The sequence below is a fragment of the Plecotus auritus genome (genome assembly GCF_963455305.1).
Source record: "Plecotus auritus genome assembly, chromosome: 1".
NCBI classification, from domain to species: domain Eukaryota; kingdom Metazoa; phylum Chordata; class Mammalia; order Chiroptera; family Vespertilionidae; genus Plecotus; species Plecotus auritus.
In genome coordinates, this window is record NC_137770.1 from 176,882,810 (window position 1) to 176,899,748 (window position 16,939).

At 38.2% G+C, this 16,939-nt stretch overlaps 1 protein-coding gene across 7 annotated transcripts in view; it reads left to right on the forward strand.

Annotated features, from left to right (window-relative positions):
* Nucleotides 1-16,939, forward strand: part of EMCN (endomucin) — a 112,698-nt gene that overhangs the window by 71,233 nt on the left and 24,526 nt on the right. For all 7 annotated transcript variants that reach the window (XR_013959182.1, XM_080644297.1, XM_080644296.1 and 4 more), the window contains one exon: nt 8,301-8,339. Coding sequence is in view for 6 of the 7 variants with exons in the window: in XM_080644297.1 (XP_080500423.1) it covers nt 8,301-8,339 (39 nt within the window). In the remaining variant the exon portion in view is untranslated. The remainder of the gene's footprint in view (nt 1-8,300; nt 8,340-16,939) is intronic.

Consider the following 16,939-nt stretch of genomic DNA (forward strand, 5'->3'; position numbering starts at 1 on the left):
TAGTTTCATTTTTTTGCATGTGTCTGACCAAATTTCCCAGCACCATTTATTGAAGAGACTGTCTTGACTCCACTGTATGTTCTTGTCTCCTTTGTCAAATATTAATTGAGCATAGTAGTTTGGGTCGATTTCTGGGTTCTCTATATTCCATTAATCTATATGTCTCTTCTTGTGACAGTACCAGGCTGTTTAGAGAACAGTGGCTTTGTAATACAGCTTGATATCTTGTATTGAGATCCCACCTACTTTGTTCTTCTTTCTCAGGATTGCTGCAGGTACGTGGGGTCTTTTTTTATTCCAGATGAATTTTTGGAAAGTTCGTTCTAGGTCTGCGAAATATGCTGTTGGTATTTTAATGGGGAGTGCATTGAATCTATAGATTGCTTTGGGTAGTATGGACATTTTAATGATGTTGATTCTACCAATCCATGAACACAGTATGTTCTTCCATCTGTTTATGTCTTCATCTATCTCTTTTTTCAACTTCCTGTAGTTTTCTGAGTAAAGATCTTTTACCTCCTTAGGTAAGTTTATTCCTAGGTATCTTAATTTTTTGTGTGCAATGGTAAATGGGATTTTTAAAAATCTCTTTCTATAAGTTCACTATTGGTGTATAAAAATGCCATAGATTTCTTGGCATTAATTTTGTATCCTGCTACATTGCCGAATTTATTTATTAAGTCTAATACTTTTCTGATGGAGTCTTTAGGGTTTTCTATGTACAGTATCATGTCATCTGCAAATAATGACAATTTTACTTCTTCTTTTCCAATTTGGATGCCTTTTATTTTTTCTTCTTATATGATCGCTTTGGCTAGTACTTCCAGTACTATGTCGAACAGGAGTGGTGAGAGTGGTCATCCCTGTCTTGTTCCTGTTCTTAAGGGAAATGGTTTTAGTTTTTGCCCATTTAGTATGATGTTGGCTGTAGGTTTATCATATAAGGCTTTTATTATGTTGAGGTATGATCCTTCTATTCCCACTTTGCTGAGCATTTTTATCAGAAAGGGGTGTTGGACTTTGTCAAATGTCTTTTCTGCATCAATTGATATGATTATGTGATTTTTATCTCTCAATTTGTTTATGTGATGTATCACATTTATTGATTTGTGGATATTGTACCAGCCTTGCATCCCTGGAATAAATCCCACTTGGTCATGGTGTATGATCTTTCTACTGTAATGCTGGATCTGGTTTGCTAGTATTTTGTTGAAGATTTTAGCATCTATGTTCATCAGGGATATTGGCCTATAATTCTCTTTCTTTGTGGTATCTTTATCTGGTTTTGCGATTAGGGTAATGCTGGCTTCATAGAAAGAGCTTGGAAGTGTGCCTTCCTCTTGAAATTTTTTGAATGGTCTGAGAAGGATTGGTTTTAGTTCTTCTTCGAATGCTTGGTAAAATTCCCCTGTGAAGCCATCTATTCCAGGGCTTTTGTTTGTTGAAAGATTTTTTTTTACTGTTTCAATTTCATCAGTGGTTATTGGCCTATTCAGGTATTTTGATTCTTCCTGATTGAGTTTTGGAAGCTTGTATTTTTCTAGGAATGTGTCCATTTCGTCAAGGTTGTCCAGTTTGTTGGAGTAGAGTTGTTCGTAGCATTTTTTTTACAATCCTCTGTATATCAGTGGGGTCAGTTGTTACTTCACCTCTTTCATTTCTGATTTTGTTTATTTGGGTCCTCACTCTTTGTTTCTTGATGAGCCTGTCTAGAGGTTCATCACTCTTGTTTATCCTTTCAAAGAACCAGCTCTTGGTTTCATTGATCTTTTGTATTTTTTTTTTTCGTCTCTATGTCATTTATTTCTGCTCTGATATTTATTATTTCCTTCCTTCTGGATACAGTGGGCTTTTCTTATTGCTCTCTTTCTAATTCTTTAAGTTGCAAGGTTAGATAATTTATTACTAGTTTTGTTTTTGTTTTTGTTTTGTTTTTGAGGTAGGCCTGTGGAGCTATGAACTGCCCTCTCTGGACTGCTTTCATTGTGTCCCATAGATTTTTGGATTGTTGTGTTTTCATTGTCATTTGTTCCCAGGATACTTTTTATTTCTTCTTGATCTCTTTGGTAACTCGATCATTGTTTAATAGCATGCTGTTTAGCCTCCAAGTGTTTGATTTTTTTTTTTCATTGCTTTTAGTTGATATCTAGTTTTATGCCATTGTGATCTGAGAAGATGCTTTTTATGATTTCTGTCCTCTTGAATTTGAAGAGACTTTGCCTGTGTCCTTATATGTGGTCTATCTTTGAAAATGCCTTGTGTGCACTGGAGGAGAATGTGTATTCTGTAGCGTTGGGGTGAAATGTTCTGAAGATGTCAATTAAGTCCATCTGATCTAGTGAGTCATTTAGGATTGCTGTTTCTTTGCTGATTTTTTTGTTTAGAGGATGTAGTGTTGTCAGTGAGGTATGAAAGTACCCTACTATGCCTGTATTGCTATCAATCTCTCCCTTGACATCTTCCAGAAGTTGTTTTATGTATTTGGGCGCTCCTGTATTGGGTACATATATGTTTAGCAGAGTTATATCTTCTTGTTGAATTGCTCCCTTTAGTATTATGTAGTGGCCTTCCTTATGTCTTGTTATGGCCTTTACTTTGAGGTCTGTTTTGTCATATATGAGTATCACAACCCCAGCTTTTTTCTCATTTCCATTTGCCTGAAAAATGTTTTTCCATCCCTCTCAGTCTGTGTGAATCCTTTGTTCTGAGGTGGGTCTCTTGCAGACAGCAAATATATGGGTCATGTTTTCTTATCCATTCAGCTACCCTATGTCTTTTGATTGGAGCATTTAATCCATTTACATTTAATGTTATTATTGATAAGTACTTGTTTGTAATCATTTTCATTCTTAATGTTTGTGTTTCTTCTTGCTTTTCTGTTTCTTCTTTTTACAACAGTCCCTTTAGCATTTATTCCATTGCTAGCTTAGTGGTAATAAACTCTCTTAGCCCTTTTTTATCTGTGAAGCTCCTGATTCCAACTTCAATTTTGAATGATAGCCTTGCTGGGTATAGTATTATTAGATTCAGTCCCTTGTTTTGCATTGCTGAGTATATTTCATTCTATTCCCTTCTGGCCTGGTGTGTTTCTGTTGAGAAATCAGTTGGTATTCTAATAGGAGATCCCTTGTAGGTAACTTTCTGTCTCTCTCTGGCAGCCTTTAAAATTCTTGCTTTGTCGTTGGTGTTTGCCAATTTAATTATGATGTGTCTTGGTGTCGGTCTCTTGGGGTTCAACTTGTTTGGGACTCTATGTGCTTCTTGTAATTACGTAGTTTTTTTCTTTCCAATATCAGGGAAGTTTTCTGTCATTATTTCTTCAAACAGGTTTTCTATTCCTTGCTTCTCTTCCTCTCCTTCTGGTGCCCCTATTATGTGAATGTTGTTTCGTTTTGTGTTGTCCCAAAGCTCCTTTAGGCTCTCCTCTTGCTTTTTAAATTTTTTTTCCAGTTGCTGCTGTGTTTGTGTGTTTTTTCCTACCTTGTCTTCTAATTTGCTGATGTGGTCCTCAGCCTCTTCTAGTCTACTGTTTAAGCCTTCCATTTTTTTCTTTATTGCAGCTATGTTGTTCTTCATTTCCTCTTGGTTCCTTTTCATGTTGGTGACATTCTCATTCAGCTCCTTATAATTCTCATTGAGTTGTGGGTATTCGTCATTGAGTTGTGTGTATTTGTCATCCAGCTGTTTGAGCATCCTTATAACCATTACTTTGAATTCTTTCTCTGACATGTTACTTGCTTCTTTTTCATTTAACTCCCACTCTGGTGAGTCCTCTTTTTCTTTCCTTTGGGAATTGCTTTTTTTTTCTTTCTATGTTTTGCTGTAATGTTTTAATTGTAGATCTGATTGCTTTGCTACCCAGGTTCTTTTGGGGATGGTGCTACTGATGTGGTCTCTCAGATCTCCTGGGCTTGGTAATCTAGCACAGCTCCCTACTTGAGCTATTTGGGTTCTCTTGATGTAGGCCTGCAAGCTGGAAAGGCACAACTGCAGTGTCTAGAAGTCAGCAGCCATGGACGGGGGATGTTCCAATTTTTGCTGTCTTGTGCCCTAGGTTGAAATTGTGTGCCCAGTGGGGACTCACAGTGGCACCCAGAAGCCATCTGTCGGGGTGGTGGGGCTCAGGAGGCCTGCATTCTGGAAAGGCTTGACTATGGTGTCCAGAGTTCTATAGCTGTGGGGTGGGCAGACTCAGCTTTTGCTGCTGCCTCCATGGTTGGATACACACACCACCAGTGGTGGCTCACAGGGGCACCCGTGGTGCGTTTGTCCACATGGTTTCCTGACACACTCTGAAGGGCCCTGGCACTGAAGCCGCTCAATCTAGGTGTCTGTGAGCAGGCATCCAGAATGAGTGAATTCAGAATTTCTACTGCTGGGGTAGTGCATCCCTGTTTGTCCAAGATCGCACCCAGTGGGGGCTCACAGCGGCTCCCAAGTGTGCCCTGTGGATTTATGGGCTCAGGAGGCCTGTGAGCTGGGAATGGGCACCTGTGGCAATGCCTTTGCTGGCAGGGAGCTCTGACACACTCTGAGGGATCCTGGTGCTAAAGTTGTGCAGCTGGGGTATCTGTGGCAGTTATTCAGGAAGAGGGGATTCAGAATTTCTACTGCATGGCAGCGTGCCCTTGTCTGTACAAAATCACACCCAACAGGGGCTCACAGCAGCATCCAAGAGCTGCCAGTGGAGTGGTGTGCCCAGGAAGCCCGCACTCTGGAAATGCACACCTGTGGTGTCCGGAGATCTGCTGTTAGGGAGGGGGAAGTTGCACTTACTGCTATGGTAGTGGTGCACCTTTGGAGGTGGAGGTCCCAGGGTCCGCGGGTCTGCAGGTAGGGCAGCAGGATTTTGGCTGGAATGACTGCTGGGTCGTGGGCAGTGTCCAAGGCCTATGTGGGTGGTGGTGCTGATGAGTTTCTAGAAGAGGCCGCTCTCCCCTTCAAGATGGCGTGGGCTCCGTGCTGGAGTCCTGCAGTCCAGGGAATGCCTGCAGTGATGGTAGTCTCTCCCTGTCCAAGAGAGCCTGGTCTGCAGCCCCTGCTGCTCCTGCTGGATTTAACTGTCCCTCACTCACTCACACACACACTACACATCCACACACTCTCCTTTCATCCCCTCACTCACTCACATCCTCTCCCTCACCTTCGTCCTGCAAGCCACCATTTTTTCTCTATTATGCTCTTATATCCATAGAACTGACTTCAAATTTGAAAGTGGTATGCCTATGAAAACACTGTATTATCTTCAGAATAATTCTACTTGCTTTCAGAGAAATAGTACTATTTTAATATTGATGAAATATTTAAGTTTTGCAGAATTTTGTCCTCAGAATAACAATATATTCATTCAAATATAAAAGTCTGGTCATCTTAGGACTCAATATATATCCTAAGATTGAATTGGTACATGAATTTTTTAAATTCTGCTATGCCTTAAAACATAGTTACTTTTCTTTTATATAAGTTTTAATAAGTCCTAAAAGTATTAAACATTTTGAAGGCTGAAAAAAAAATACATAACTGAAGGTTAGTCAGAAGGTTTGTCTCATACAAATTTAAACATTTTTCATTCTCAATGAAGTCTATCAGACAGAAAGATTTTGACCTGGTATTAATAGACAGAGAAACAAAGGGTTTTTGATTGTCTTTGTATTCTAACCCTCTAGCAGCTGATAAATATTTTAACTGAATCTTCCACATACAGCATTATGCCATGTTCAAAAGTATTTTAACTAGTTTTCAAATGTAGGACTTAATTACATAAGCTTTCCTTTAAGAACAGTTTAGCAGAAGAAAAGCTGTCTGTTTTAGTAAAAGAAGATGACAGTAGAATGAACAGGCCTGAATTTTAATCATTGTACCCCCTTGAGAAAGTAGTTTTACTTCTCTCAGAAAATGTTTGCAGGTTTCAAAATGAGTATCTCTCTTATAGACATCAACAAGTAATATATGGCACTGATCATAAGAGTTGCTTAAAAATGGTAGCTATGATTATCCAACTAGCCATTTTAAATAAAGCATTAATTTTCCCTTAAAACTAAATTTAGGTAAGTATAATTAGCCTTAATTATTAATATTAATATTATTATTATTATTATTATTATTATTTTCTACTCTCATTTGTTCATTCCATATGTGTGTCTTTTTTTTTTTTTTACCAGAGATCTATTTTGCCATGTCCTGGTGGTAGGCACTGGAATTGTGGCTTGATTGAAAAATGTAATCTTGGATGGATCTAGAGGGTATTATTCTAGGTAAAATAAGTCAGACAGAGAGAGACACATACACTATGATTTAACTTATATGGGGAATCTAAAAAACAAAAAAAAGGAAAAAACAAAAAAGAAACAGACTCATAGAAACAGAAAACAAAGTGATGGTTCCTGGAGGATGATAAGTGGGGGAGTAGGTGAAACAGGTGAAGGGATATAAACTCTCAGTTATAAAAAAAATAAATCATGGGATACAATGCACAGCATAAGGAATATAGTCAATAATATTGCAATGACTGTATGGTGACAGATAGTTACTAGACATATCATGGTGATCACATAGTAATGTATATAAATGCCAAATCGCTGTTGCACACTGAAAATTATAATATTACATATCAAGTAGACTTTAATTAAAAAATAGAAATCTCTGTCCTCATGGAGTTTACATTTTGACAACAATGTTTTTTAAATAAAGTAAATGTTACTGTAGCAATGAAGGCACTGTTGAGCAAATGAAGCAGAGTGGTGGACTAGTATGAAGGGAAATGAAGACAACTTTAGATAAGGTGGTGGGAGGAGACCTCTTTGAGTGGTGATATCTGAGCAGAGTCACGAAAGGTAGAAGGAAGCGGGTGTTAGCCTGAGAGAACAACGTGAGGTACAGAGGAGAGCAAGCTGACAAGCCGGAGGCAAGAAGAGCCCCGTGACTTGATCTAAACTGGGGCTGACTGGTTGGAGATGAATTGAGGAGCAAGGCAGGGGCCACGTCCTATAAAGACTTGCCAGCTGTAGCAAGACTGGGGAGTTATTGAAGCAGCCAAGTTTAAGTTTAAAAAGGTTTTCTAGGTGGCCATTATTGCAGGTGCCAAAGGGAGAAATATGGGTTCCATATGAATAGTAGCCAATTAAGTGGTGAGAAATAGTTGAAATATAACTTGAAGCTAGAGCTGATGGAGGTGAGAAAAAGAAGAGAATCAAGAAAGGCCACTATATTTTGTCTTGATTGAGGGGGGGGGGTGGGGGGGAAAGGCTGGGAGAGAGAGAGGGGCAATTGTACTATGCATTGAACCAAGAAGGAGGGGGGATGTAATTTAAGAATATCAGTCAAGTAAAGGTACAAAGGAAGCAAATGGATACTTTAAACATTTATTATTGGGCTTCTGTTTGTTTCAAAAATATTTTCCACATGGCAAGAATTGTTTATGGTGAATATACTCAAATTTGCTGAAGTGAACTTTATTATTCTCTCAAGTAATTTGACTTGTAGAGAGGTCCTCTGCATTGTGTTTACTTTAAAGGAATTCCCTAGATTTCAAAGGTATCTGCCTGAACCTTCCTGAATCTTTCCCAGGTCAAGAATCATATCCTATTCGGCATAGGACACATGGCAGCCCCACAGAGAAATCACCTGCCTAGGGACCTCTAGTTATCTGTGCTCTCTTAATGTATTCAAGATGTGAGATTGTTCTAGACTCTCTAAAGCAGGATTCATCAAATTGCAGGCCAAATCCAGTCCTCACCTGTTTTTCTAAGTACTGTTTCACTGGAACACAGACATATCTATACTTCAGGTATGATGTGGGCCGCATTCACACTACAGCTGTAAAGTGGGGTAGTTGCTACCGAGACTTATGGGCCACAAAGCCTAACATATCTACTCTTTGGCTCTTTAAGTCAAAGCTGACTGACCCTTGCTCTAAAGCAGTGGTTGGCAAACTCATTAGTCAACAGAGCCAAATATCAACAGTACAATGATTGAAATTTCTTTTGAGAGCCGAAAACCGACTTCTGCGCATGGGCCACGAAGTTTCAATTGCACTGTATGTGTGCGCCCGCACGTGGTATTTTGTGGAAGAGCCACACTCAAGGGGCCAAAGAGCCGCATGTGGCTTGCGAGCCACAGTTTGCCGACCACTGCTCTAAAGTATCTTTTAATCATGAAGCCCCATGATCTTATTATTTAAGGAAAAGTGAATCACAGATGAGCTAAGTTCTATAGTTATTTACCACTTGAAATAATTATGAGTAGATCCGATACTCAGCATTTAATTTTAATGATTTTCTTTTCTTTTCTTTCCTTAAAAGCTGAAAATCAGAGTTCAGTCAATACAACAGAAAGGCCAGGTAAGTGAATGTTTTAATCCTCTGAGGATGTTTGTGTGTAAAATTCCCAAAACAAGACAAAGTAGATCAACAGTTTGAGGACAGGGTGAAATAGTACAGGGGACACATTATATAGCAACTCAAATGTTTATTAGAGCTTGGGTTTAAAAATAAACGCAGACCAGGGGAACACGCAAGAATGTGCCTGAATATTCTGTGGCTTTAGTGAGTGGAACCAGCCCTGGTATATGGATGAAGCCTGTGCGGTTGTCCTCTAACCAGAACCTGCTTTTCCTGGTCTGTCTCTATGGTTGGCATGCCCTCTCCCAGAAATATAGTGTGTCTATGAGTTGTCTTCTCTGTATTTCCTAACAAAGCCTGGTCTTGGCATACAGAGATGATGTTATAAACCACAGTTAACAGCCTAAAATGTTGTCACGCCAAGAAGTACTCATGTTTTGCCATCCTTAGTTTTAAATGGAATGAATTTCAGATGATGGGACAGCAGGAACTGAAAAAGATAATTGGGTAGGGGAAGAAGGTAACTTTAAATCTTCCTGTTGTTTTGAAATCAAAAATTATTTGGGGGATTTTTATCTTCCCACATCCTATCTGGTACTTCACTAAATGACAAGTCTCTTAGGTTCTCAATCCTGGTCACCTCTGGTATTTATAAAATGAGAAATGTGTGAAATAAATATAGAAGATCATGTAACTTTTTAAAAAATCAGAAAAACAAAGCCATGAAAATTTTTAGTGAATCTAATAACATTTTCACAGCAAATGTCCTAAATAATCACCATACTCTATCTTCTACTTTTAGTGTTCAAAGAATTCAAAACTAAAGTGATTATGCTTTTAACTTTTAACTATTTTCTACACTAGAGGCCCGGTGCACGAAATTCGTGCACGGGGCGGGGGGGGGGGGTGGGCATGTCCCTCAGCCCAGCCTGCACCCTCTCCAATCTGGGACCCCTCGAGGGATGTCCAATTGCCCGTTTAGGCCCTATCCCGATGGGCCGAAACAGGCAGTCAGACATCCCTCTCAGAATCCAGGACTGCTGGCTCCCAACCGCTTGCCTGCTTACCTGCCTGATTGCCCCTAACTGCTTCTGCCTGCCCACCTGATCACCGCCTAACCACTCCCCTGCCAGCCTGATAGATGCCTAACTGCTCCCCTGCTGGCCCAATTACCCCTAACTGTCTTCCCCTGCAGGCCTGGTATCCCCCAACTGCCCTCCCCTGCAGGCCTGGGTCCCCCTCAACTGTCCTCCCCTCCAGGCCTGGTCGCCCTCAACTGCCTTCCTCTGCCGGCCTGGTCACCCCTAACTGCCCTCCCCTGAAGGCCTGATTGCCCCCAACTGCCCTCCCTTGCAGGCCTTGTTCCTCCCAACTGCCCTCCCTTGCTGGCCTAATCACCCACAACTGCCCTTCCCTGCCGGCCATCTTGTGGCGACAATCTTGTGTCCACATGGGGCATCCATCTTTGACCACATGGGGGCGGCCATCTTGTGTGTTGGAGTGACGGTCAATTTGCATATTACCTCTTTATTATATAGGATATCTCATGAATGAAGAATTTATTTTTATATTATTAGTTCTCTGTATTTCATCTCATCACCATATTTGCATTCTCATTTCCATTTACATAGTCTGGAAATGCACTCAAAAGAGCACTGGAAACAACATAGCAAAACTAAACATAAAATAGTACATCCAGACAAAGAGGGCGGCTTTGTGTTGGCTGATGCTGCGCATGTCTGGAGAAGTCCTTCCCTCTGATCCACAGACTGGCTCTCCTAGAAGAGCTATAGAGGGGGAACTGGGAAGCTGCAGAAATCCTCAGCTCCTTTTAAGGAGGGACTGAAGCATCCTTTCTTTTGTTTAGAAAAGTTCCTTTTGTTTACAAAATGTCAGCTTTAGCTATAATTGATTTTTAAATGCAATGAATAGCCCACTTAGAATATTTTAATTTTGAGTTATGGAAACAAATTCTCCTAAAACAGACAATAAAATGAGCCAAGGATTTGAATAGTGGACTAGAAAGAAATGACACTGATTTCAGAAGCCACAAGAAAAGTCAGTCTCAAGTTTCAGATATATGTTGTAGCTAAAGACTAAATCAAGATTCACTAAAAAATAATAATAATAGTATTTATTAACAGGGTATTCATGTAAACCTCTCTTAACAGCTGTAATTGTGTTTATTTAAAAGGTTTGATTATATATATATTACCAAAGATGTTCAAATATCAAATTTGTGAAATATTCACCCATATGATCAAGGAGAGGGAAATTAAAAAATAATATTTCTTTTTTAGGTAGAAGCTGAGGTATTGTTGTGGGATTGCCTTCTGACCAAATATCAGCCCATAGAATTGTTAAAACTGTTCTTTTTTAAAAAATAAATATGAGTTAATATGCATGTGTTTGACTAGATCATACATATTTATCACATTTGATATTTTTTTCATATTATGCATCCAGCTTTAATTTTCTGGAAAAATGATGTTTTTATCACCCCTTTTAAAACCTATTAGTAAGGATCAAGAAACTGATGATTGTTTTATATAGGCTCTTTTTTGGAAATCAAAATAAGTAAGACAACTCTACAGAAAGTGTGAATTATAAGATATTATACATAAATATGATGTTTAATATTATATAATAAAGATAAAATAAAGGTAGTCATAGTTATATGGAAATGATTGATACAGGTCTGAAGACATATCCATTCATTTCATTCAATAGTATGCAGTAGACAGCTATAGTTAACAATGCTAAGGATAAAGAAATCATGATCAATGTCTAAAGCATACAGGAAAGTCCAAATTAAACTGCTCATTGTAACAGATCTGATAAGGCTTCAAATTTAGTATGGTACCCTGCTAAATATACAGAACAGTATGTTCAGCCAACTGCCACTAACTGAGGCATTCAATAATATGGAACCTGCCATTAAGGGTTCCCAAGGAAGACTGGTCAGCATCATAAATAATTCTAAAATTCTAGTAGTTGTGTAGGTATAAAATGATAGACAAGTTTCAGATGACCTAATGTTAAGATTGGTTGAGGGAAACATTTTTTTTCCCTTAAGTTGTGGTTGTGTTATACATTGAAAATGGGAAAAGCAGTTTAAGAAAGATGAGGAAAGGGTTTATGAAAAAAGTGACCTTCTAGCTACCAGATTATTCTGCCTACTCATTTTTATAACTGTGAGTTCAGAGTTCATAAGGAGATGGAAAGACCCACTATAAACTAATGAAAGGCTGTTTATTACTTAGAGACTTCATGTGGCTATTACAAGTTTAAGCAATGATGGAATTCACTTTTCTTTAGCGTTATCATTTTTCCACAGACTTGTCCTTGTAAATAAACCTCTTTATTTCTTTGATAAAAGACCTCAGCTCTGAAGAAAAATGGACATAAATGTTTCAGTGTATTAGAAAAGAAATAAACCATTTGCCCTTAATTTTGTGGAAAATATAACTATATTAGTTGGGGTTCTCCAGAGAAACAGAGTAAATAGGATGGATGGATAGATAGATGGTAGATAGATAGATAATAGATAGATAGCTAGAGATAGAGATTTAATTATAGAGGCTGAGAAATCTCGAGATCTGTAGTCAGCAAGCTGGAGGCTTGAAGACCCAGGAAAGTTGACAGTGTCATTCCAGTCTACATGCAAAGGCCTGAGAACCAGGGGAGCCAATGGTACCAGTCAGAAATCCAGCAGGTTTGAAAATAAAGAAGAGCCAGAATTTCAGTTTGAGACTAAAGACTGATGTCCCAGCTCAGGGAGGGTCAGCCTTCTTATTCTTGAATTGGATTTAACCGATTAGATGAGAGCCTACATTAGAGGGCAATCAGCTTTACTCAATGACTGATTCAAATGTTAATCTCATCCAAAAACACAACCACAGACACACCCAGAATAATGCTTGACCAAATATCTGGTCATCCCATGGCCAAGTCAAGTTAACACATAAAACTAATCCTCACAGCAATATTCCCATAGTGACCAGCACAACTTGTGAAGGGTTTCATTGTACCTATTTTCTTCACTCTCCTTCACTGTATTTTAGAAGCCCTACTGCATTGTAGATAACAATTTTGATGGAAAATCAGAAGCCAGAACAGATATAAGTATCACCAAACCTGACTACTGGCCTTTGAAAAGGAGAACACTTCGTCCTGTCATATTCACTGTTCTCAGCATCCTATGCAATGCCAGTGGATTGGTTGCTGATTTCCAAGAATTCATATAATGTGAAGCATGAATTATTCTATGCAGATGATTATTTACCTGAGTATTCTAATGTTGAATGACAGATTCTTGACCTACCCAAGCTAAAAATATACCTAAAACCAAAGCAATATCTAGAGGTGTGATGTTGTTTTTTAACTTGGAAATTTTATGATGCTTGAAAGATTAGTTGAGAATAAAAGAACTCACTTATGGAATGGGAACTATATCAATATTTATGTGGTAGGGAGCATGTGCCATAAACTCCCACTTAGGAAATTGTATAAATCTGGGTATGGCTAAGTGGTTTCTCCTCTGGTTCAGAGATATGCTGAGTCTCTAAGACATGTTCTGCATTGTTCTTGTGTCTCTCCATTCCACACTGAAAGGCCATAAAAACTCAGTCTCAACTGATTAGCTGCTCAGCATTCACTTTAAGAACCAATATTTTCAACTGTGGGTATCATTATGGGTGTGTGCTCCTCCAATAAGCTCTACAGTGAGTTTTATTTCAATGCATTAAGAATATCTGTCTCCTTGTATGCACCTGCATGGTCTGGTTTGGCCTGTTGAAGGAAATATGTGTTCAATTTGTCTTGAAGGAAAGAATACATTCTTGACAGGAGCCTAAATTGAAATAGATTGTATTTCATGTAACAAAAATAAGTGGCTTGTACTTATAACTCATTCCTACTGAAATGCAGCAGCTTAGGCAGCATTGGGCTGTGGTTGACTACACAGGCGCTGGAGCCTGCACTCAAATCCTGGTTCTGCCACTTACTCGCTGTGTGACCTTGGGCGAATTAATCTCTCTAGGTTTCACTACCATGCAAATATTAACAATACAATAGTTGAAGGAGTTAATATTTGTAAAACACTTAGAATAATGTTTGGCACATAGTATCCAGGGCTTGAAAACAAAATCTTTTTTAATATCTTTTTATGTCCATATTTTGGATCACTTGCATTCACATTCTCAGAAAGCATATGGCACAGTTACATATTCAAAAGCTTCTCAGTGTTTTCAGGCCGTTCTATCCAAAGTGTGAATCTGAGTTAAGATGATGTATCTAGGTTTAGGAAGGGGTGAGAAGATTCTAAACCTTTCAGAATGCTGAGAAAAAATTTAATTGATCACTGAGAATGATGCCACTAACAAGTAAGATAACCCAATCCAAATACATAGGAGATATATATATACACATACACATACATATACTGAATGACCAGATTATTATGATCTCTGAATGCATAATAATCTGGCCACTCAGTGTATATCCTATATAATAAAAGGCTAATATGCAAATTATCCCCTCGACCAGGAGTTTGACCAGCAAGCAGGCTGGCCAACCGCCCATGTCCCCTCCCCCTGGCCAGGCTGGCCTGACCCCACCCATGCACAAATTCATGCACCGGGCCTCTAATTTTATATATATATATATATATATATATATATATATACACACACATACACACACACACACACACACACACACACACACTGAGTGGCCAGATTATTATGTGTTCAGAGATCATAATAATCTGGCCACTCAGTGCATATATATATATATATGTGTGTGTATATATGTATGTGTGTATATATATATATATATATATATATATATATATATAGAGAGAGAGAGAGAGAGAGAGAGAGAGAGAGAGAGTAACGGAAAGGAAACCAAGAGGGTTTTGACTTATGGCTTATGGCTTAGCTCTTTCACTATTGTCAATGTGTTACCTAATCTTTCTGAGACACAGTATCTCTCTTCTTTAAAGCACAGGATTAAAATTATTACCAGAAAGTGAATTAGCACAGATGGAAGTAATTAACACAGTACCTCACTTCTTCTTTGTATATTGTATATACTTTTCTGTAAATTAATAATAAGTCATATTCAAATCACAAAGTAAAAGTACATCCTCCTTCTTCAGTATATATTTCTACAGACTTATCATCTAAAGTAAATAAGTCTCCATTCACAGTTTTTACTGGGTTAGAGGACATTATTACCTCAGATTAGTCACATTGATGGCCCAGAGCAAAGAAAAAAAATTGAGATCGAATTTTTTCTTTCATTACTTTAAAAACACAACTATGTCAGAAAACGTCGCCTTTCATATTTTGCCCATTAAGTAGACAGGGTGTGCCCTAATGGGTGAAAATACATTCCAGCTATGACAAAATCTGTATTGAAAAGAATCTAAAATCTTCAAGCTAGAAGAGACTTCAGGGATCATATCAGCATGTTCTTCACCTAAAACACAGACTGGTATCAACTACGCTTATAGCATTTATTGTCTGTAACACATAACGTGCCACCTACTTCTGTAATAGAACATTGTCCTCTATGATAACGAAAACCTAGAGTAGACCATGCTTCCTTTCCCTGAGTGTCAAGATGCTCAGAATCAGTTCTTATTGCAATGCCAGCAACTGTATTAACTTTTAGAAGTAGCCTGTTTGTTCCATTTGCATTTGTTCCATTTCCTATTTCTGTGTTATTCATTTTATGGTATCCTGTATATCATTGCTTAAGTTCCTCAAATCCTTCTTGTTAAGAGTTAGTTTATGAGTAAGAGTCAATAAACAATAACATAGTCTCTCCTATTTTGATCCCTGACATATTGTTGTCTTACTATTTTTCTCTTCACATCTATCAGCTTTGGGCTATGCTTCTCACCTTCCCTGCTAGAGGTCCTTAATCTCTTGTACTTTGCTGTATTTCCTTCAACATCTACTCTTAGACCCAGAGTAATATCTACTTTTTCTGTTATTGCAGAATGAATGAATAAACTAATGATACAATAATTTTAAATATATAACAGGCCTAAATTAAGATTAAAAATGTAATCTCATTAGTACACTGAGTCTTCAACAGTAGTCACTTTTGCTGACAAAAATGTATGCATTCAGCAAAGACTTGTGGACCTTACTTCTGGACAGTATTTTAGCATTTGGAAACATAGGTGAGCAAAATAAAGATCCTTGCCATCAAGCATTTTGGTAGGGGAGAAAAATCATGCTAAATAAATATTTTCATTAACTAAATTATATAGTAAGGTCAAAGGTGATAAGTGCTATGAAAAAGAAGGTGTAGAGGGGTTTAGGAAGGAAGGATCACAAGTTCTGGAGAGATGCAGTTTGCATGTTGAAAAAAGTGGTCAGGTAAGCCTCCCTGAAAAAAAGTGAGCCACCTAATAGGTGGGGGAAGAGCATCCAAACAGAGACTGAATTTGAGGAGATGCCTGGTATGTTTAAGAAACTGCACCAAGGAAGTGGGCAGAGAGAGACGGAAGCCAGGGGATTGGCTGGATACATTACCCAGGGCTATTGCAAGGACTTCGTTTTTTTTTATATGTGGAATAGAGAGACATTGGGGGTTTTGAGCAGAGAGGTGATATCATCTGACTCATGTTTTCATAAGTGTAACTGTGACATCTGAGCAGAGACTGTCCAGTGAAGCAAGGATTCATTTTCCAGGAGCCAGATGTAGTAGCTTAGACTGGGGTGCTCTCAGAGTAGATGGCATGAAATCTCCAAATCATGGATATATTTTGAAAGCTCATCCAATAGATATCTATGATGATTGTATGTGGGATAGGATGGAAAGATAGGAATCAAAATAGTTCTGAAGTCTTTGGCCTGAGCAATTGAAAGGAATGATTGCCATCAGCTAAGATGGGAAGGCTGTCGATAAAGCAGAAGTCCCAAGTTTGGACATATTTGGTTTTATATTTTTATTATTTTCTGAAAAGTCATCTGGATTTATGAAGCTAGAATTTAAGAAAGAAATCTAGGCTACAAATACAAATTTGGCATCATTGGCATTGATATTGTATTTAAACCTTGATAGTGAATTTAATCACCAAAAAAAATGAGTGTAGTTTTAGATGAGGAACAAGGACTAAGTCCTGGGCCCTCCAAATCTGTGAGTCAAAGAGAAGAGAAGGAATCAGCTAACGAGACTAAGAAGAATAGGCCATAAGGTAGGAGAAAAAGAAATAGATTGTGCTTTACTGGAAGCCACATGAAGAAAATGGGTTAAGGAGAAGTGAAAAATTTAGTTTCAAATACTGAAAAGTTCTTTTTAAAATGGAACAGGAATCCATCAAATTGCAATTAGAGACCTGCTCCAATTATTTTTAAATAATTGAAAGCGATTAATTAATTTAAGTGAATTTACCGCTCAAACAGATTGACTATACACATATCCAAAAAGAAGTATAGAAAACATAAGAGAAATAAGACTAGAATACAGTTTTGCTTTCTTTTTTACACGAGCATTTTTTTCTCTACTGTCTCTCACACTTATTAATTACTATGTATTATTTGACTTCCTCTAAGGTCCCAGAAGACTATTAAGGACTCTTC